This window comes from Sinocyclocheilus rhinocerous, unplaced genomic scaffold, assembly GCF_001515625.1.
Source record: "Sinocyclocheilus rhinocerous isolate Xijiao unplaced genomic scaffold, SAMN03320098_v1.1 scaffold99, whole genome shotgun sequence".
Classification (NCBI taxonomy): Eukaryota; Metazoa; Chordata; class Actinopteri; order Cypriniformes; family Cyprinidae; genus Sinocyclocheilus; species Sinocyclocheilus rhinocerous.
Genome location: NW_015670981.1, coordinates 418,089 through 441,990, shown reverse-complemented (window position 1 = coordinate 441,990; position 23,902 = coordinate 418,089). Strand labels below are relative to the sequence as shown.

The window sequence follows — 23,902 nt, the reverse complement described above, 5'->3', positions numbered from 1 at the left end:
CATAATAAATAATAGTAGTAATAATGATAATGTTATTATTAGTGATGATGATGATGATGATAATATGAACACTTTAAGTGGCAAACAAGAGTAAAAATATGCTTTGAGTAAATAAAAAATATAAAGAATACATAGTATTAATGTTATTGTTGATTATAATAATACTATTTTAATAATAATAATCATAAAATGAACACTATAAAATTAATAAATAACAATTATTATTATTATAGCTTTACTCTGGAGGCTTTCAAATTATGTGCGCTTTTACTTAGTTGTGGTTCTCAATTTTGTTCTTAAATTCATATGTAACATTTAATAAAGTTTTCAAATGAATGAAGTGAAAGTATGTGGGGGAAGTCTTTTTGGGTGAGTGGGCTGTAATTTACTCTGAACGGATATCCGAAACCAACACTAAATGGTAATTGAAAGGCTGTTCCTGATAAAAAACATTCCAGTGATGGTGAGCTTGTAATTTGGCCGTTATACAGCGGCTGGTATACATGACTGAATCTGAGTAATTGCTGAGTGAAACTAGGAGCTGGTGGAGGGTGAAGGGCGTTAGAGGACATGTAGTCGTACCGCACAAGACACCACAGCATTCCTTACCCATAATGCCTTTCTGTGTGCATTTCTGAAAGCGTTAAGTGCTGTGGATCATGTGACCTTTAAAACCAAACCATGCACAGACACCCAACGGACCTTGGTGGCACCCAGAGTTCAGAGGTCAGGACAGGTCAAAGGTCACGGAATGCGGTAGAAAGTGCCTGCAGCCGCAGAGGAAGAGAGTGTTGATGGTTAGATGGTCGTATTTGTTAGGATAGAGTGAGACAAAGCAGGTGTTGACGGCGTAAACTCCGTCAGCGAGGCCCGTCTCCGCAAACAGCCAGATCTGAGGGAATGCGATAAGAACTCTAATTGAATTACAGACCCTTTGTTCGGTTCCTGGGGTGCAACGCTTTTGTCTCCTCCACTCTCCTAAGAGGATGAATTTGCAGCTTGAGGATGTTGACCTCATTTTCTGAGACAGTGGAGGGCTTTTTTCATTACTGGGGTGCTCATGTAAAATAGATCTGGCTCGACACGGAATCGGAGACCCTTTTAAAGGCTAGAGTGAACCCGAAGATGTTGAAGATGGGGTAGATGTAATGTAAAAGCAACAGTATAATATCCCATCAAAATATATCTCATTTACCTCCGTAATCCCCTTTAACTGCGGCATGTGGAGAGCTGCAACAGTTCCTTGGGAACAGCAATATCCAGTGGAAGTGGCATTTGGTTGAAGGTGGAAGAGTGTAAAGGTGATACGTGTTATTTATTTAAAGGAATAGTGCACCCAAAAATGGATACAGACTTTCTTCCATTAAACACAAGAGGAGACGTTTTGAATACCTCAGGGATACAAAAGCACCTTATAAAGTAAATTCGTTATTGTGAATCGTTCTTTTGAGTCGAATCTTTTCAGTGAATCAGTGATTCATTCATGAATCGAACGGATTCGACTCTTGAGTTCAACTCACTTACTGACTTAAAGGGATAGTTCACCCAAAAATGAAAATTTGATGTTTATCTGCTTACCCCCAGGGCATCCAAGATGTAGGTGACTTTGTTTCTTCAGTAGAACACATTTGATGATTTTTAAGTCCAACCGTTGCAGTCTATCAGTCGTATAATGCAGGTTTAAATGCCGAGGTTTAAATGCCGAGCGCGCCTCTCCTCTGGAGACCGGTCTCTTCCCCGTGCATGCACGCTGGTGACCTCGTGGGTCCAGGAGTGGTGCGTAGAGGGACTCTCGTGCCACCAAAGTCGTGAGAGGGGAGCGCGTGTGGCCGCCGGACTCCGCCCCTTACCTGGATCCTTCCTTCCTGACCACTGCCCTTCCCTTCAGCACGACGAGGACACCAGATCCCCTGTTTGGACACTTGATTCCCTTTTTTCTGGACACTTTGTTGATTTTCTGTTAATTAACTGTGTCTGTCATTTGCTCCTCCCGCGACAACACCATTTACGTAAACTACGCCAGAGCGCGTACACACCTCACGCACCGGAAGCCGTGCGTGACAGACAGTTGGACATAGTGGTGTATTAGAGGTAAAAAATTATATAAATACTGTTCGGTTTCTGGCACAAACCGATCGTTTCGTGTCTTAGGACATCAATGTGTCGTCACGAGCCGTAGGGTTTAATTTGGATTTGTCTGTGCATGTTTTTTTTACACTCATAGATTTTGTTACCATTGCCATGCATTATACGACTGATAGACTGCAACGGTTGGACTTAAAAATCATCATATGTGTTCTACTGAAGAAACAAAGTCACCTACATCTTGGATGCCCTGGGGGTAAGCAGATAAACATCAAATTTTCATTTTTGGGTGAACTATCCCTTTCATGATCCAGTTCTACGGGTGATTATCAGTAAATAAATACAAAAAATTTGGTTCGGTTCCTCACACTAAAGTATTAGTGCGCAAATTGTACGGACCACTTTTATGGTCTTTTTTTCTTTATGTATGAACCTTGAACGTTTCAGTCCCTGTTCGTAACTATGTATATTTGAAGTCATTAATGATTTAAATCCATTTGCTGACGCTAGGAATTTCTCCTGTTTGTTTATTTATTTATTATAATGTTTATTATGTTTTATTTTTTATAATAATAATAGTTGTTTTATTATTATTATTATTATTCATTTATTGTAAAGACAATATTTCATTTAAAATGCATTTACGATTGTTATTATTATAGAAGTATTTCATATTTAGTATTTTTTAAATAATAATAATATTTGTTTTTTACTGTTGTTTGAGAATTATTTTTATGGATTTGTTATCGTTTTAATTTGTTATGAAAACAACAGCAATTTATTATTAGTATTGTTATTAATTAATTTTATTGATTCAATATACTATTGTTACTATTAATATGCTGTTGTTATGGTAGTGGGGAAAAAAACTTACAATATAGGTGTAGAATATAGTAAAGTGCATTAGATTTGAAAATCAAGACAGTAGAGTTGTTTGCTGCTTTTGTTTACCATCTTGGATTTAATGTCTGTAAGTCCAGATGAAGCGATGGTTGCTATTAACTGTAATGTAAATTCTGGTTTAAACTTCTTTTAAATGTCTCAGAGGTGCATTATTTGCACAGGTCAGGAGTTTATCTTCTACTGTCGTGTCTTTGGATTCTTGCTCTGTTACTATTATAATATTCCATGTCCAAAAGAAAACAAAGTAACATTAAACTAGGATGTCTGGTACTTTCGCTCAGTAGAATAACATAACTCTGTGCTATGAATCATTCGCCCGAGCCAATAAAAACATAAACCTTGCTGTGGATTAAAATAAAACCCCTTTTAAATAAGACCACATGTTAACAGCTTTGTGCCATTATCAACAAGCTGATGTTTATGTGCTGTACATGGGAGTTTTCCAGCTTGCTTATTTATTTGCGAGTTAGTTTTGTTGATTATAGAGCGTGTGTCTGTGTCGGGTCGGCTCATTTCTGTATCTACACTGAAATACTGTGTTTTACGAGGATCGGTCTGTAGTTGGGATTGTCACATCATTGCATGTTGTCATTACAATGTGATTGAGTTTTCAGACCGTCCTCTTGTCTTCTGTTTTACAAAATCCAATTTTATCCTGCGATCTATCACTCTGCTGTGTCTTTCACTCTTTTCTCTCACTGTTTTTCTTCTCTCTTCTCACTCTTTGATGTGAGTGATAAATGACGCTCTGGTGGGCCATCCCTCCTCCCCGTATGTTAGTCAACAGCATGTCTCTCACACCCTCTCCGTGTCTCATTCATACATACACGTTAGTTGTTGTATTTTAGTTTTTAGCTTTTTACTCTTTCTCTGTGTTCAATGGCATTCTGGGTTTTAAAGCTAATACTTTGTGGAGGCTGAAAGCTGTGTGCTGCAGACTGGATGGTAAAGATTATGACATCTCAAAAATTCAGTTTGATCTTTTTAATATATTATTTTATGCTTTTGAGGTTGTAGTTCCTAAACTTTGGAACACTTTTCCTATGGACTTAAGATCTGTGGACATTTTTAAAAACAAGCTGAAGATCTGTTTTTACCTGCTTTTGTTTAACAACAATAATAATAATAATTATTATTATTATTATTATTGAGTTTTATTGTGAAATGCTTTGTGTCATCAAAGTGTGGAATATTGAAAGGTTCAATTTAAATAAATTTTACTTGCTTATTTTTTCCATCTTTGCTACACTTACTCAGCCAGACATATTTCTGTTTCAAAATATAATGTATTTATTTTTTGTTAATTATTTAAAAAATATTTGTATATTATTTTTTGCAATAATTTTTTCAAATATATCGACATTGAACATGTTTCTTGAATTTTCTGTTTGAACATATATTTCAGATTTGTTGCATATGGAGAAATACTGATAATTGGTTTGACCAATATTTTATTATTTTTACCAATATAAAAACTTTAATGCTTTAATATTGGTATAATAAATTGATAATTTGGCATAATTTCAGATTTAATTTCAAAATTATTTATTTATGTTTATTACTTTTTTAAAATGCAGGAAAAATATCAAACAATAACTACTTGTCAGTTATTGAACCCATAAACATGAAATACTTAATCGTACTTATTTTTTTTACAATATATAATTTTGCATTATTATTATTATTTATTTAGTTATTTATTACAAAAAAAAATTTTCCGAAGTTGCAGACTCTACTGATTCTAAGCGTATTTCATCAGATTTTTTCTCTTTTTTTCAAAATGGACAGTTATTTCATTGCATTGACAATTTAATACACCGCATTGTTTTGCTCATTGCGCCCTCCTGTGGCCTCGGGAGACAAGCCAAAAGTTTCCATAAGACCTATTTAATCTGCATATAACACATAAGAAAGGAGATAGGCCTATTTGTTTAAAAAAAAAATTTTGATTGTTAAAACCCTACAATTTGTTGTTTGTCTAAATAAATTGGGTAAATTAAAAATACAGTAGTTAAATTTAAACAATTTTTTCTATTACGCTTTGTTTTAAAAAAGGTTATAAAAAATGTCAATAATTATCGATACCGAACGATATGAAACATTATATCGTTGATACATTTTTTAGCTATATCGCCCTGCCGAAGGCTCTTGTTGTCTCTTGTCCTTGCAGAAATAATAGTTGGAAGAATAATCCAGTGACCAAAAAAAGGACATCTTTTTGTACAGTACATTGGAAGAGGGAGAACGAGAGAGATGGGAAATGAATCCAGCTCCACTTAAGAGCTTCATTCACCCAGTCCTTGAAGCGCCGGCTCTCACAAGGACTTCAGATCGATAAAAAACAAGCGCCCAAATGAGCAAAAAAATGACCCCCCCCTCCACTTTCTCCTGCTATAGTAATTTCCTCATTTTCTTTGTCCACTTTGTGATCGATGAGGGAAAAATTGGGTTACGTTCAAACCCGTCAGTCTTCCGGTCATTCGCCGCAGTGCACTGGCTGCGACTCCGGCAGGTTAATTAATAGATGGATAGGCAGGCGCCGTTACCCTGGCATCATTTGAGCGACGGAGAGACGCAGGGGGGAAGGTAATATTTATCTAAATTCCAATTACCCTCATCTGAGGCGTTTGATGTTGTCGTGGGGTTAGCTCTCGGCAGGCTGAGCAAGCACTCTGCATTTCAAACACTCAAGTGCACCGTGAGGACATCCCCGACTAGGGAAAAGAGTACACATCTTAAAACATGCCCTCCTGAAAGCCATTTAAGTTCACCACTGATTTTTTTTAGGCAGGCAGAAAAGTGCACCTGATTGCAGGGCAGCGCTCGCCCAGTCTGAATGCTGCTGGTATTTTTGTAGCCCATCGTCCCCATTCACCGACTGTCGAGAGATATCTGTGGGATTTCAGCGATTTTGGCTAACAGACCCCAGAACAATCAATGCTACGGCTGTTAGTTCCTCTAATCCAGTGTAAAAGTTCCTCCACTCTCCCATTTTCCACCCCTGCATTAGTGTTGATGGATGGAAGCTGTAGTTAGGCAGAAAGAGTGCTTGGTGCTTGGCATAAGTTTAGTTTAGTTTCTGGCAGAAGAAAATTTTTCCTCTTGAGGTTTAAAATAAGATTTTTTTTTTTTTTAGCTCACTGTGCATTTAATCTAGTTATACTCCAGTCTGTCAATATTTGGCCATTTTGAGATTGTCTGATTAGCGAACACTGCAGTGGTCATTGTGCATGGTTTCATTTCCGAAAGCACCATTGTTTTTAGTAAATTTTGAATGCATGTTGTGATTTATGTTTGCATGTTGTGATTTATATTTTATCTCACTTATATTAAGTACACACAAAAACAAACATATGCACTCAAACACGTGTGTGTGTGTGCGTGCGTGTGTGTGTGTAAAATAAAATCTAATAATGTACATATTTTTAAATTGTGTGTGTATCTATGTATATATAAATTGTATAAACTGAAATTATATAATATAGATTTCTATAATAATATTGCTCTTTATATTAAATAAGATAAATAGGACAAAATTATTTTTTTGTGAATTTTGAATTAATATCTTAAATTTGATCTATCTATATATATATATATATATAATATGTATATATAATTTTGTATAGTTACTAGATTATACTACTTTCACTATATAAAATTGCATCTTAATGTAAATGTTTTTCAATCTTTAAATGTGTATGTGTGTGTGTATATATGATAATAATTTTTTTAATTAATTAACAATATTAATTAACAATATATAATATTTATATAATATTATTTCAGTCTTTAAATTAAATTAGATAAATAGGATAAAAAATGAGAAAATAAGAAAAAAACAAAGTGCAACATGAATTCAAAATTCACTACAAATATTTAAGAATTTTTAATAAATAATGTGTATTTGTGTGTATATATACAACAGTTCTTTCTGGTCCTCAAATCTGATTGGCCGAGAGCCTTTTCTCCACATGCGATATTCTAGTGATAACAGAACTTCAACCGTTTCACCGTTTGTATCACTTCGTTTGCGAGTGTCATGGCGGATGTCCAAATCCACTATAATTTCATAAATAATACTGTTTTTGTGTCACAGAATGTAGTTTTAAGAGTTTTTTAGGCGAGTATGTAGTTGTTAAGACTTCAAATATTCTGTTTGTTAATAAAGATAATGTCTATTTGAAAATTTACTTCGACGTTTTCGGAGATGTGAGCTCCAGGGCGTCAGCGGCCGTTCAGAGCTCATAAAACCGCTGAGAGCAGCCTCACCTCGGCCAGATCTTCTGGAATTTTCCACTGGCTCTGATGTCTCTCTAGTGGTTAAACATGAGTTATAATTTGTTTTGGGTAAATCTAATGTTAAGTCTTTGGTCTCAATCTATTCCTTGTTCCAGAGCAAATAGATCCGGCTGAGTGCAAGGTCTCATACATGTTTTATTTTATATCGTCCTTTGTATTTTTGACTGAATTGCCTAGCAACTTTTATGATGGCTGCTGTTGTTGTTCATTAAATATTATTATTCAATAACTAATATTTTATATAAATAGTAGTAGTACAATACATTACAATACAATACATTACATTATTTCGCCATTAGATGCTAGAATATTCTCCCAGCATCTGGATTTGTTTGAGAGATTCACATACCCACAGATGGTTTCCTTAGAGTTTGACCAGCGTAGATGTTTCATAAACTAAGCTCAACTGTGACTGTTGTCTCAGCTCATATCAGACACTGAGCAGCCTCCGTTGTTTAAACTAGTCCTAAATTTGGTTCACTTTGTGGTGTCCTATTCCATAAATCTGAACCTGTATGACTTTCTTGAACGTTTTGGGAAAAGTGTCCTTTAATGGGGTTCAGTAATGCTTGGGCCCCACTAACTTTCATAATATCTTCTCTTGTGTTTCACAGAAGAAAGTCTTACAGGTTGACACGAGGGTTAGTTAACGATGTCAGAACTTTTTATTTTGAGTGAACTGTCCCTTTAAGTGTATTAAAATTGTGAACGATACACGGCGTCTCTCTTTTTCCGGCGGAACGCTCTGGAATCTACTTCGCAAATTGATCTGATTCCACGAGGGTATCGCAAAACCCGGCGGCTGGTGTTAAAGCGATCCGTTTAAATGAGGGAACTCTGCAGCCGAAGACTGCGAAAAGCGACACTACAGCTGGTGGCGCATGAATTGACGAATCGCAGACAGAGTCCGTCATGTTTCTAGGCCTTCTCTCCTGCTGCCCGGGGAGATGTGGGCTCTGACTTGGCCGGCGATATGTGACACCCAATATGGCAGGCTTCGACTAATTGATGCCACCTTGTCAACCCTAATTACTGCAACTGCTGCAATGAGGAGGCAGCTAATTAACAGACTAACGATGTTTGTCACTTCAGACCGACCCAGATATTTAGGAGACGGCCCAAGTCCGCTGCCAGTGCATCTGTTTCAGGTGTCTTTTCTGCCTCGCACCTTCTTTCGCTTCTTCTCGTCATTTTGATCTCTCTGTCATTTCCCAAATGGCATTTCGTACCTTTTCTGTGGGAATTTAGTTTACTTTATAGCCTCATTTCAATCTCCTATCACATTGCCGTCAGAATTGATTAGGACCGAGGCGCGCGCTGACGTTTCGCGGATAGGGAAATAGGTGAGCTGTGACTTTAAATGCGGTTGTCAGTCGCTCTCTGTGTTTTTTTTTTTCCTCTCAGTCGTCACTTCAAAGATGTTTTGAATTTGACATATTTAGAGCTTGCTTTTTACCCAGCAAGCTCAACTACACTAATTATCAGTGTGAGGAAACAGAGGAGTCGCTAATGATGAGGCAGCGGGGGTTCGATCGAGTGTGTGTGTGTTGTTAAAATGTAATTGATTTTTATCACACATCTGATCAGATGCTGTAATCTCTCTCCGCTGCCAGCCTGCGTTCTCTCAAAGTTCTGCCTTCGTTTTCTAGGTCAGCCGAAGAATTCTGCATTCATAAGGAAAATGATAATACTGCGTGTGTCCGTAATAATCGGACGTGTAAGTGATGATATGCCGCCAACCAGAAACACAGTGAGCGGTAAAATCACAGTAAAAAACCTGGAATTTAAAATCAAATGCTTTGAAAATGCAGTTTGATATTGTTTCTGCCGTTTTTTGTGATCTATGTTCAGCGAGGAAATAATGTAAGGTGGGACTCGATTTTATTTGTTTTGATTGAAAAGTGGGTGGGGACATAAGAGAATACAGTCAGGTGATTGGACGGGAGAGTCTCACTGAAAACAAAAATGGTGGTGAAACCGTTTTCACTCAAATTGCTAGTAAATTTCACTAATAATTACAAAGAAACTAAATTAATACCGAATTAAACATGAAATTTTCAAGAAAAAAAAAAAAAAGTATGTTTGAAAAGAAAATTCTTTTTTTTTTTTTTTATAAATTGTGGTTTTATTTACAACTTTGAAAAATTATATTTGACTCAAACTTTTGTTTTCTTTTCAGATTCGAGTGGATGGTATTCCGCCGCCTTCTGAGAACGCTCTGCTGTACGAGACGGTCACGGTCGTGGAGGGAAGCCCGATTCTCCGTGACATGATGTTCAGTCCAGACTATCAGTACATCTATCTGCTGAGCGACAGACAGGTGAGAATGATTCCGAATGTCAACAATTCTGATGAGATGAGGCGACTAATAGCAGGAAAAATATACGCATGTCTTACTGGACAGCCTTTTCTCTTTAAGACAGCTGTTTCTTTGTTTTCGTTTATCAGGGATGAATCTAAATAGGAAGTTTGGCTGATACTGATAGCCAGTGTTTATCTTATTTGGCCTATAATGATTCTTAGCAATATACAGTAGAGCAAAAAAAATGTGATTTATTTTGAGAAAAAATAAGGAACAAATCTACTTTTTTACAGATTATTTAAAATATATATATATATATATATATATACAGTACCGTTCAAAAGTTTTATTAAGTAAGAAATGAATACTGTTGCTCCGCAAAGATGCATTAAATGGATCCAAAGTGACAGTAAAGATTTTTTTTATAATGTTACAAAAGATACATAAGATTACAAAAGATCAAATAAATGCTGTTCTTTTGAGCTTTCTATTCATCAAAAAATCCTGAAACAAATCCCACAATTGTTCCACAAAAATATTAAGCAGTATAACTGTTTATATAAATAATTTATACAATTCTAAATGTATTCAAATAGAAAACAGTTACTTTAATAATAGTTCCACAATATTACCGTTTTTACTCCATTTGTAATAAATACTGCTTTGGTGAGCATAAGAGACTACTTAATAATATCTTTAAAAACATTAATAAAAATTAATAATATCTTATAGATCCCAAACTTTTATATGATGGAATATGCGGAATATATGATGCATCATTTATTACTCATCTTTTCAAAATGTAAGTATGTGTGTGTGTGTGTGTGTGTATATATATATATATATATATATATATATAAGTCATAATGTTTATATATAATTTTTCAAAATTCTACTACTTTCCAGGTTTAAATTTGCAATAGAATATACAGTTTGTACAGTATAAAAACCATTACGCCTATGCAGAGTCCCCGTAAACCATAAATGTAAGTATGTGTGTGTGTGTGTGTGTGTATATATATATATATATATATATATATATAAGTCATAATGTTTATATATAATTTTTCAAAATTCTACTACTTTCCAGGTTTAAATTTGTTTTTGGATCCCAGATTTTCCATGTGGACTTTTGCGCCCCGCTGTACAGTAGATCACTATTGCCCTTGATTTGATCACTTATCGTTTGCTGTTAATTTATTTCATAAAGGCAGCAAAAATATTTACAGCTTGCGGCGAGGATGGAATAAAGGCACATTTGTGACACTTTTGTCTTAAGACCCAAACTGGAATCTCAGATATGTTGTTTTAACATCTGCAAGACAGGAAAACCGAATATGAAACGCCGGTTCACGCCTCTGAATGGGAGCCCTAGCTGCTTGGCCCTAATAAGAAATGGTGGGGAAGCATTTTCATCCAGAGCCGAGCAGAATAACAGCCCTTTCCATAATGCTCCATTATACAGCCAGAGAAGAGGAAGGATACGGCGAAGTTCCTCAGCAGCTGAACAGACGGAGAGACCCTCTCGTACAGTACAGCTGTAGCCTTTTCTAAATTTTCTTCTCTTTCTCCTCTTTTCAATGCTCATTTCTTTCTCTTGGAGAAAGAAATTTGTTTTCTTTGTGCATTTTTTGAAAGACCCCATTTTTTTGTGTGTGCCTTTCCTTGAGAGAGAGACGAAGCTCAAGTGACACACAGCAAACATAACCATCTTTGAAAGAGCTGAACGAAGCTTCAGTCCTCAGCACAAGGATATTTTTAAATCCTTATCAGTACTATTCAGAAAAATAACATGATAAAATGTTCTCGTGCTCCAGGCGTCGTAAAGCGGTGTAGGCAGGAATTAGCCATGGAGATAGCAGTATTCATTTCACTGTTCTATATTTACACTTAAATTAATATCAGATTAAAAATTAGATAAAATTATCTCTATTATTGTTGATTGTTTTCATATGCTAACCGATGATATCAATATGCTAAAATAGCTGATAATAAATTATATGTGAAAATTGCTGATATTACAATTCAATATTTTTTTTTTTTTTTTCTTTTTTTTTTTTCTTTATTTAAATGCCATATTTAAGGTATTAATTATTAATACTAAAAGTTAATAATAAAAATTAATAATTTTTTTTAAGTGTTTTTTTATGTATAGGTTTTATTGTTTTATGATTGTCGCAGACACTGATTTCAGCCTTAAACTGTGACAATCTATTGATATTCATTTAATTATTATTATTATTATTATAACTGTTATCATTATTAGTATTTTTTTTAAAGCTATCATGATCTAAAAGAATTATTCATTTATACATATTAAATATACATATTTTTTAAATAAAATTATCTGAAAAGTAAAAACAGGGTAAATTATGTAAAATGTTATTACATAAAAAGTATGTACACATTTATATCTTTTAATTAGGGATGCACCGATATATCGGCCGATTTTTCCTCAATTTACAACCATCGGCATATCGGCTATTTAAGGAAAAAGGCCGATATAACAAACCGATGGTTTTTTAATTAACTGCTTGAAGGCACTGAGCTGTGTATTGTCTGTTGCATAATCCTAGCGCTGCTGTCTGCAATTTAATGCTAATCAAATAACAAAAGATTGCACACTATTCTTGACTAAATAACTTTTGTAACTTACATAAGTGTAGCGGACCTCATCTGAATTATGACCAAAACTTTACTGATGTTTTAAGTTTATTGCATCCTTTTTCACTCCAAAAAAAGTCACCATAAGAGCTAAACGAAACACAGCACGAGAAGTGCACATTAAACTCTCTCTCTCAGTTGCATTATCATCAACATACAGCGAATTAAACAAAACACTTATTACAACTAACAGTAAACAAATATATACAGATCTCATGCCTTTTCGGGGGGTGCTTAATAAACTGACAAACTTTAAATCAGAAGAACTGCGTGCTTTCATTACCCATATAGCTCCATAGACTAGAAAACCCGTCAAAATAAGAGTCCTGCCTTAGTAAAGATCTCATACATATTTAAACTTACAAAAAATATTAAAATGTATACAAAAACAAATTAGAAGATTAATCATAATAAAGTCTGTTTATTAACTTGGGAACAGAATATTTAATTTTAATTCAAGCTATCCACCCTTTTTCTTGTCGTAAAATTGGGCGCGGCCATTTGTAAATTATATGGGTCTGGCTTCTGGTCTCATCTGCGTCCACTCCGTCCAACTATTTTTAGCTGAACAAAACAGTTCGTTTTGCTGCTTGATATTGGAAGTTGGTGTGTCTTATCATACTATTTTAATGTATTATCTTAATTATGAACACACTGGTTTGTAGTGCAAACAGTTTTACCATTTAATGCACATTGTTATTCTCCTCGTTATTTACCTATAGCGGCTAATGAACCGGAAGTCTCACCCATAAGCTTACTTCCGCGTTGAAGAAAAAGGTGGATACTTTGGTCAAATAATGAAAAAAATTTTGTAAATATGATTTAATATTGTGCATTTATTATTTATAAAGTCCTAGCATTGAAATTAGCCTTTGCAAGACAAATGAGTCTGCAGTTTAACTAAATGTTGAAAACGTCATTTCCACCTCAAACAAAATATATAATATCAGATGTGTTTATAAATCGCTTGTTTTGGACAGAAAAATGGCAGATTGCATTCTTTGATGCGTGTATGTTTTCTATTAGATACTGTTACTAAAGAAATGAAACTAGTGTGAAATAAGGTGTTTTATTTTCTTTGTAAGTCCCATAATTTGAAGAAATACCCATACGCATTAGCACAAGGCATCATCTGAGTGTCGTCGCTCCGTTCAGCTCTGTTCTGGACGGTTCTCAGAGTTTCAGGGAGGTGCTGTAAACACGAGTGTGGAACTAGATTAATAGCGTCTCCCTCTTTCACCATCACACTCCCACAAAAGACTCACTCATGTGTTAAAGCTCCGCCGCTGAACTCCAGACATCGATATTTGTGTTAAGACCTGAAGGGATGCTCTTCACGTTAAAGCTTCAGACGGCCCTCAACTGAGTGATCAGGCCTTGTGCTGATTAAAAGCTTTTCTTTCTGCTGAGGTCATAAATTGAGAGAGATTTGGGCGTATCAGTCAGAAAACACCAGCCAAGGGGTTAAACTGGGCTTTACTTGAAGAGATTGAGCATTCATGACTCCAGACCTACTCCAAATGATTGCTTCTCATCATGACGTGTCAAATGTCACTATTTATGAGACAGAAAAGCAGATATCAGCTGAAAACTGAATTCTTCTTTTAATTCACACATAACTTAAATACCTCACTGCAGCAAATTGTAGATTTTTTTTTTTTTTTTTTTTTTTTAACATTTTATTACTCTTTATTTATTAATTTGTCATTTGAAAATCACATCAGAGGTCATAATGCAATTTATTTTGGTTTTTGGTTTGCTTTTTATGTATATGGATTTGTATTGTTTATGATTGTTCCAAACACAAACTTTCAATCTTAAGCTATCTATTGTTACTGATTAATTATTAATATTATTTTTTAAAGCTATCATGATCTAAACAAAGAGTGAAATAACAAGCCATTTCAATATTTGTTTGATTTTATTTGAAATTATGTATATATTTTTGTCATCTGTTATTTTTAATCATCTGTTATTTTTTTTATTAAATAAGACAAAGAAATGTTTTACTAAAATTATATTACAGTTATTTCAAACAAACTATTTAATTTTGCCCCATTTCCAGTCAAGCTGTACTTTGGTCATCAGAATTATTGTGTAGGATTTATTAGCATTTTAAATTTTTCAAAAAATCTTTCATAAAGATGTTGTAATTTGCTCCGTCTCTGAAAAGGCTTTCTGATGTCACGAATCCCTCTTACTATGAACTCCTCTAAGAACCTGGCTCAAATCCCTATGGATAAGTGTCCAGTTCAACATTTTTCTCATGCAGAGGCCTGGTATTAATGCATTTACATCTGGTATTAATGTTTTTTTTTTCATTGAGCAATTATGCTTTATTTTATTTTATTATTTAATTTAGTTTTATTTTTTTAATATATTTTAATTTAGATTTTTCATTATATATATATATTTTTTTTTTTTTTTTCTTTATATATTTATTTATTTTTCATTATTTATATTTATTTATTTATTTTTTCTGTTAATTTGTTTTGATGTTGATTAAGAACCTACTTATTCAAATTTCAGTGTTAGTTTGGTCCTAGTTTATACCAGTGTACTGTTTACTGAGGGGTCGTCACTGATTAACTCACCATTTCTCCACCAATCAGAATCTGTGTGTAGATGCACAATGCCCTCTGCACCTTTCATGAAATGTGAATGAATCAACGAGAGTCAATAATTCATAACCTACACTGACCGCTGGAGTCTGTGGATTTGAATATTTCATTTGCGGCAGGTGCACAGATAGGCGAGAGAATGTATTTACTCGCAAAATGGCCCGCTGCCACTCGGAGCCCTCCGATGTGTGTCTGTAAAAAGCTCTGCGAATGCCAAGTTTTCAGAGCGGTGTCATTATTTACCATCCTGCTCTTTGAATTGCACCAGTAATGCAGCCATTTCATTGGAGAGGAAGAGAGAGAGAAAGAGATCTGAAGCCTTTCATTTATCTAACATTGTACTCATCCATCAAACACTGACAGTCCAAAACACAGCGTTCCTGACAGAATATACGGAGCATGCACAAAAATCACTCTCGTGTTCCTATATGCTTTTGAACTTTCTATTCATCAAAGAATCCTGGAAAAATGTGTCATGAAATATTAGGCAGCAACTTTTTTCAACTCTAATAATAAGAATAAATGTTTCTTGAGGAGCAAATCAGCAAATTACAATGATTTCTGAAGGGTCATGTGACACCGAAGACTGGAGTAATGATGCTAAACTTTTTTTTTAATATTTTCTAATAGAAAAGTTATTTTAGATGGTAATAACATTTCCTAATATGTGACCCTGGACCACAAACCCAGTCATAAGGGTCATTGCAGCCATTTCATTGGAGAGGAAGAGAGAGAGAAAGAGATCTGAAGCCTTTCATTTATCTAACATTGTACTCATCCATCAAACACTGACAGTCCAAAACACAGCGTTCCTGACAGAATATACGGAGCATGCACAAAAATCACTCTCGTGTTCCTATATGCTTTTGAACTTTCTATTCATCAAAGAATCCTGGAAAAATGTGTCATGAAATATTAGGCAGCAACTTTTTTCAACTCTAATAATAAGAAGAAATGTTTCTTGAGGAGCAAATCAGCAAATTACAATGATTTCTGAAGGGTCATGTGACACCGAAGACTGGAGTAATGATGCTAAACATTTTTTTTTAAATATTTTCTAATAGAAAAGTTATTTTAGATGGTAATAAAATTTCCTAATATGTGACCCTGGACCACAAACCCAGTCATAAGGGTCAATTTTTTGAAATTGAGATTTATACATCATCTGAATGCTGATTAAATAAGCTTTCCATTAATGTAAAGGTTTGTTAGGATAGGACAATATTTGGTCGAGATACAACTATTTGAAAATCTGGAATCTGAGGGTGCAAAAAAATCAAAATACTGTGAAAATCACCTTTAAAGTTGTCCATTGTTTGTTGAAATTGAGATTTATACATCATCTGAATGCTGATTAAATACGCTTTCCATTAATGTAAAGGTTTGTTAGGATAGGACAATATTTGGTCGAGATACAACTATTTGAAAATCTGGAATCTGAGGGTGCAAAAAAAATCTAAATATTGAGAATATCACCTTTAAAGTTTTCCAAATGAAGTCCTTAGCTATGCATATTACTAATCAAAAATTAAGGATTGATATATTTATGGTAGGAAATTTACAAAATATCTTCATGGAACATGATCATTACTTAATATCCTAATGATTTTTGGCATAAAAGAAAAATTGATCATTTTGACCCATACAATGTTTTTTTGGCTATTGCTAAAAATATACCCCAGCGACTTTAGACTGGTTTTGTGCTCCAGGGTCACATATTACTGTTTTTACTGTAGTTTCGATCAAGTAAATGTGACATTGGTGAGCATAAGAGACTTCTTAGTGTTCCATGGGACACTAAGGAAGCAAATGAGGTCAATTTTGATCATGTTGTCAATCAGATGTCTGGACTGGATTATAAAACTGTACATTTATGCATAGCTATGTGGCAGAATAAATTAGCCAAGAGACTACACCTCACCCATCTGTCTTGAGAGACACACACACACACAGTGCAGAAGAGCCATCAGCTACTCTCCACTTGAAAGCCGAGCCGTGTCCCTTTTGGGTGGGTGTGTTTTTTTTCCGCGGCTCTTGTTTTTCTCACTCTAAACTCTAATCTTGCCTGTGATCAAAGACGATTACAACTCCATGGAATGAGCATTTGCAGAGCTTCTAAAGGCGGTTTTCAAAAACAACTGCTTTTGGGTTTAGGCTTTTTTTATTTTTTTTCTGTCTTAAGGAAGCCAATCATTGGGACTGCGACAGCCCACACCAACTTTGATCCACAAACCGCTCTTTTAGATTTAATATATTCATGTTATTTCTGTCCTAGACCTCCCACTCTCTCTAACTCCCATCATCATTTTATATAAGCTGGTGTTTTTGGGAGCTGATTCGTTTTTCTAATACGCCTGTCCTGTTTGGCGAGGGTGTTTCTCCCGTGCAATTCTTCGCATCTGCAGCACTTATATTACTGTCCCCTGGACATCTCATTCTTTTATGAGTTTCCCCTGCGCTTTTTTATGATATTTTCTTTCCTCCGCGTGAGTTGACTGTGCTGATGCTCTGCCGTTCGGCTGCATTGCTCCGTCTCCGGTGTGCCCTTCTGTAAAGGAAAAGCCTGAATGTTTGAAAGTGTTTACAAGCAGCTGAACTTGTTTGTGTGGTTCAGAGGGATGACGAGAGGTTTAAGTGAGGGCACGTGTTGAGAACCACCGTAACTACTGTGTTCTAGGGCTGAAAGAGACTCTACTATAGCCAATGGCAGGGCATGGGTCACATGACTCGAATCGCTAAACCTGATTGAGTGGCTGTTAAATAGAAATTAGGCACCAAAAACAGTAAAATCATACTTAAGGCATCCGTTTAGGGCCATATGATCTGAAAACTATTATTTATGTGTATGTGAATCTACTGTATGTATGTGCTGTATTTAGTATTTATTTATTTAAATATTTATTTAATATCGAATTTTTATATTTAAACATTTTTATGTGTGAAAATATTTACATTTATTATTATTATATTAATATAAATCTGGGATTTTATTTTTCAGATCTCTTTTTGTTATTTAAATTATTTGGTCCTAAATTGACATCTTATGAACTATTAAAAACACATTAATAAAGAGTATTCATTATTGATAAATAATATCACCTATTTCAGTGATATCGTTCTGTTATTAGGTATTTTATGCATTCTGTTCCTACAAATAAAATATATCAATTTAATTTTAAATAATCTGTTCATGTCAATTAATTGAACTGATTTCACTAGCTAACTATAGAGACGTTCCAATAGCAGGGTATGTGTCACATGACTCTGATTGGATGGCTGTTAAACTTAAGGCATCTGAAATTAATGAATGAATGAATTTGTTTGTATTAAAATGTTTAAATTATTTAGAAGTATTTGTGTCAATAAATCAACGTGATTTGACTAGCAGAGACGATCTGTTTGTCTGTGGTAGTGTTATGGTAATGTCAGTTTAATGTTTGTCATGTGTTTCAGGTGAGTCGTCTGTCTGTGGAGAGCTGTTCTCAGCACAGCAGCTGTGAGACGTGTCTGGGCTCAGGGGATCCTCACTGCGGCTGGTGTGTCCTGCATAACAAGTAAGTCAATGTCATTCCTCTTACACAGACCAGGACAGTTATTCTGCACACTAAAATATGCTTGCTATGTCTTGAAAAATAAAGCATTACATGGTGTTTAAGAGATCGGTTGTTCTTGTATTTTTAAATATGAAAATATACTGGTCATATTGAAGAGTGTCCCCTTTTTTAGTCCGTATGCTTTGGTTTCGTCACTGCCGTGAACCGTGATTAGCTGCTGATTGGTTAATCAGTTTCTGGGAAGGGACATTCGTATTCTAGTAAGCATTTGATTGGACAATAATAAATGTAGTGCAGGATGAGTCATCACTTTTTTTGGTTTAATTTTGCTAGAAGACAGAGACTGTAAATTTTTAATCCGAACACTGCTGTTCAAAGGTTTTGTGTTAAGAAGGCTTTTTAAATGTTTTTGAAGTTTCTTATGCTCACCAATGCTGTGTATATTTGATAAAAAAATACAGTAAAAATGTAATAATGAAATATCATTACAGTAGAATGATTCATGATTACAATGATTATTTTTTTTTCAGAATTCTTTGATAAATAGAAAGTTCAAAAGAACAGCATTTATTTAAAATAGAAGCATTTTAACATTCTAAATTTTGTAACATTCCAAATGTTCTTACTGTCACTTTTTTACTGTCAACAAGACTCAACTCGCTTCACTTGAGAATACTACCTCAATAGCCGTTTATGAGCACTGTTTATTCATATTAAACATTTAAGCTAATCGTTTTCAAACTTACGGTTTACACTACAGTCTCCATGCTCACAGCGTCCCAAACACAAATAATTTTTACATTTATTTATTTATATTTTCATTGTCTGTCTATCTGGGATTTTGGTATGGAGTTAAAGTTAATTTTTTTGGTAGTTATATATCACATTGTGAGTTTATATTAGCACCTTTTGTTGTTTTCTCGTGGTATCTGATAGAGCGTTTGGACGCGGAAGCGGTGACGTGTGACGTCAGACTTAACAAGTGGATTGTTCGTTTGAGTTTTCCCTCTTTTCCTTGGATTTCTTGGCTTTCAAATGGCTTGAAAAAGCGCTGTGCGCATTTTACTTTCACTTTCAAATTAGCGGCAATTCGGCGTTGATTCAATTCAAGCAACAACAACGTCAAACTCAGAACTTTTATTAACAAAACGAATAAAAATACACCATATATGCCTAATAAAATAACAAATTATTTGTGCTACACAAAGTTTAAATAGGTATATAAAACTGAAAATCAGCAAACACTGTGGAACCAAATAAATAAGAAACATAGAACGTTTATTAGCAAAAACGAATAAGAAAGCTTGGAGGCACGGCATATACACCTTGAGTAAAAAAATCAAAACGACGGTGGGGGCCGGTGCCGCGGTAGGCAAATGACGTAACCGGTGTTGCGGCTTAACACCGGTATAACCGAAAACACCGTCTATCGCAGCAAGCCTATTACAAACGTGTCTGTACTTCGTCACCTTCCACTCAGGATTCACTTATGAACTCTTTAAGACACCTCAGGGAATTCTGGAGCCCAGCCAGCCAATCGGAGCACTGCGTCGCTGGTGGCTGCCATTTGAACTACCTCATGCAGGACTTGGCAGGTGACAGGCCTCCCCACATGTTCACTAGTCTTTTTTTTTTTTTTCGCTCCCGTCATTTCTGCCTCTTACCTCCGGTTGATCCCCAGGCAGCAGCTGGTCATGGGGGCCGGTTACTGCCGTCAGGAAGTGTCTGGCTATTGCTGGCTTACCGCCACCCCACGCTGCCTATCTGCTGTCATCAGGGCTTTCTGCTCCCTCCTGTACTGGATGAACTCCTGTCAGAGAGTGGGCTGCATTCAGTCAAACCGGGGGAGGAAGAGCATGTGTGATCGCCGAACATGCTCTTTAATTTCTGGAGTGTTTGCTGGAAAGAGATGGGAAAGGTTTTGACATAAGTGTGTGTGTGTGTGTGCCCGGACTGGTTGAGATTGCGCCATGGGGGCCACAAGGCCTGAGGGTACGGATTGTCATTGTAAGCTTCAACAGAAACGAAAAACATTGTCTTTTCGTCTGCGGTATCTGTAGCGAGAGGGAAATTGGATCCAGAGTCAGCAGTCGTAGCGTTTCCGAGCTTTTGGCAGCGGTGTTTAGACGCAGATAAAGTTATCCAGAGGTGATAAAACAGCTTTGTTCTGACTTCCTGTAGTACTGTGAAGACATCAAGTTTTACATATCTACGATTTGATGCATCTTTGTTGAATAACATTTTCTTTAAAAAAAAAATATTACTGACCCCATACTTTTGAATGGTAGTTTATTAAAGTTGATTTAAAATGTTTTAAGAGTATGCTAACATAAAAATTATCTGAAAACTAAAACTAAAAGCTTCATTTTTATTTTTTATCTTAAGGGCTTCAAACATTGCTTATCCAATGAGATTTTATATCACAACTATTAATTTTATAATTGTGCAGTTTTAAGTACAATTACACCGTTTAAAGACTTTGACAGTCAACCACGCTGCCTATCTGCTGTCATCAGGGCTTTCTGCTCCCTCCTGTACTGGATGAACTCCTGTCAGAGAGTGGGCTGCATTCAGTCAAACCGGGGGAGGAAGAGCATGTGTGATCGCCGAACATGCTCTTTAATTTCTGGAGTGTTTGCTGGAAAGAGATGGGAAAGGTTTTGACATAAGTGTGTGTGTGTGTGTGCCCGGACTGGTTGAGATTGCGCCATGGGGGCCACAAGGCCTGAGGGTACGGATTGTCATTGTAAGCTTCAACAGAAACGAAAAACATTGTCTTTTCGTCTGCGGTATCTGTAGCGAGAGGGAAATTGGATCCAGAGTCAGCAGTCGTAGCGTTTCCGAGCTTTTGGCAGCGGTGTTTAGACGCAGATAAAGTTATCCAGAGGTGATAAAACAGCTTTGTTCTGACTTCCTGTAGTACTGTGAAGACATCAAGTTTTACACATCTACGATTTGATGCATCTTTGTTGAATAACATTTTCTTTAAAAAAAAAATATTACTGACCCCATACTTTTGAATGGTAGTTTATTAAAGTTGATTTAAAATGTTTTAAGAGTATGCTAACATAAAAATGACCTGAAAACTAAAACTAAAAGCTTTTTTTATCTTAAGGGCTTCAAACATTGCTTATCCAATGAGATTTTATATCACAACTATTAATTTTATAATTGTGCAGTTTTAAGTACAATTACACCGTTTAAAGACTTTGACAGTCAATCTATGTTCAATGCAAATGCTTCTGTACTTCAGCTTTGTTTTGCCTTCCTGTAGTTCCATGTCTGCAATTTATTAATGCATACTTGCTGAATAACATTATTTTCTTTAAAAAGAAAAATACATTACTGACCCTGAACTTTTAAATGGTAGTTTATATAAGGTAATTTTGAATATTTTAGGAGTTTGATAACATAAAAATTACCTCAAATCTAATAGACTAAGAGCCTCAATTGTTGTCAAATTTTATCTTACTGGGTTCACTGCTTATCCTGTCAGATTTCACAAATTCAGATTTTGTCATAACTTTTAATTTTATAACTGTGCATTTTTAAGACCAATTACACCACTAAAAGACTTCGACAGTTGTTGTACAGGCATTATAAACATGTCTGTACGGAAACACAAAAATCTGCAAAAACTGTACAGTGTGAGGGACTGTGTGGCTTCGGTTGCACAAGTTGGATCCACAGTGTATATAAGTTAATTGAGTAATTTAAGAGACTGCTTACATAAAAAATGACCTCAAAACTAATAGACTAAAAGCCTCAATAGTTGTGATATTTTAACCGCTTCAGACGTGGCTCATCCAATCAGATTTTACGTCACAACTAATTGTGCATTTACGTACAGTTACACCATTAAAAGACTTTGACAAGCATTACAAACGTGTCTGTACTTCATCACGGATTGTCATTGGAAGCTTCAAAAGAAACAAAACATCGTCTTCTCTTCTGCGAAATCTGTATAGCAAGTACGGGTTTGGTTGCACAAATTGGATCGAGTCAGCATTTGTAGCGTTTCCGAGCTTCTGACAGCGGTGTATAGACGCAGATAAAGTTCTCCAGAGGTGACAAAGCAGCTTTGTTCTGCCTTCCTGTAGTACCGTGAAGACCATTGTGGAGTTTTACACGTCAGAGAGAAAAAAACCCCAGTCACATCTATGTTCCACCGTCGCCATACCTTCAATGAGATAAAAATCTTTCATTAAGATGTAAATCTGGGATTGATGGAATAATTAGCGCAAGCCTTTACCGCACCCATTGAAAAATGACATTTGTTTGCATATTAATAGCATATCCCCTGATTGTACATGACCTTGTGACAGCCGCTGCACAGCGCAATTAGCAGCAGCTCAAGCAAAGCAGCGAATTTAATGGCCGACGTGTTCATTGCATGCAAACCCAGTTTCTAAACTCCAAAGATCCTGACCTTTGACCTCACCCGGCTCGTCACCCGTCCGGCCACAAGTTATTCGTGTTTAGATGACAGATGTGTGAATGAAAAAATACGTTACATAGAAGGCTGACAATACATCGGCGACTCTGCTGTCGTGACACACGCTGTCTGCCGTGTGGCTTTGTGCCGCTCAGACTAGTGCGACTTTGCAGAGTCAATGGAAACTGTTTGCTTTGACAGTGAAAAGGCGACCTTGAGACACACCGGCACATGAATGTCTCAAGCGCTCAGGGCTGTCGAGTCTGTTTTATTAAAGTAAAGCTCTGAGAATCTTAGTATATTAACTCAGGTTTCGTATTGCATGGGGATTGTTTAACTCCCACTGGTTAAATAGACAAAAAGTGACCTTTTTTGAGTTCCTCTTTCAGCATAGAAAAATAAAACAATGCTGTGTAACTCATAAATGACTTGTGCACTAAAGCATTAGTGGGATGATTAGCAGTACAGTGATGGTAGGTCATACAAATAAGGTTTCTGTCAAAACTTTTTAGCTATCTTTGAGATCTCAGACACCATTGCTTTGTTATGCTGTTGAATCGAGGGTTTCTTATGCAATTACTGTGGATTTTTAGTTTTCACATTATGTAAAATAATCATAAAAAATAATCACATCAATAAAACAAGGAATTTAAAATGATTTAAAAATTGATTTAAAATGAATTTAAAACAGTTAAAAATAGAAAATGATTATACATAAAATACAGTGCAATCAGTTCGGACGTAGCATAGTGCTCATTCAGTAAATGCACAGCTAAACAGATGAGTTTTGAGTCTAGATTTAAATGTGGCTAATGTTTTAGCACATCTGATCTCTTCTGGAAGCTGATTCCAACTGCGGGCGGCATAATAACTAAAAGCAGACTCCCCTTGTTTTGTGTGAACCCTTGGTATTTCTAACTGACTCGATCCTAATGATCTGAGTGGTCTGTTAGGTTTATATTCAGTGAACATATCTGCAATGTATTTAGGTCCTAGGCCATTGACTAATTTATCCACTAGTAAAAGTATTTTAAAATCA

The 23,902-nt window shown here is 35.5% G+C and overlaps 1 protein-coding gene across 1 annotated transcript in view; it reads left to right on the top strand.

The window, feature by feature from the left end:
* Positions 1-23,902, top strand: part of LOC107734520 (plexin A3) — a 211,830-nt gene that overhangs the window by 83,616 nt on the left and 104,312 nt on the right. Inside the window, exons 4-5 of the mRNA XM_016546492.1 lie at positions 9,467-9,607; positions 18,328-18,428. Of these exons, the coding sequence (XP_016401978.1) occupies positions 9,467-9,607; positions 18,328-18,428 (242 nt within the window). The remainder of the gene's footprint in view (positions 1-9,466; positions 9,608-18,327; positions 18,429-23,902) is intronic.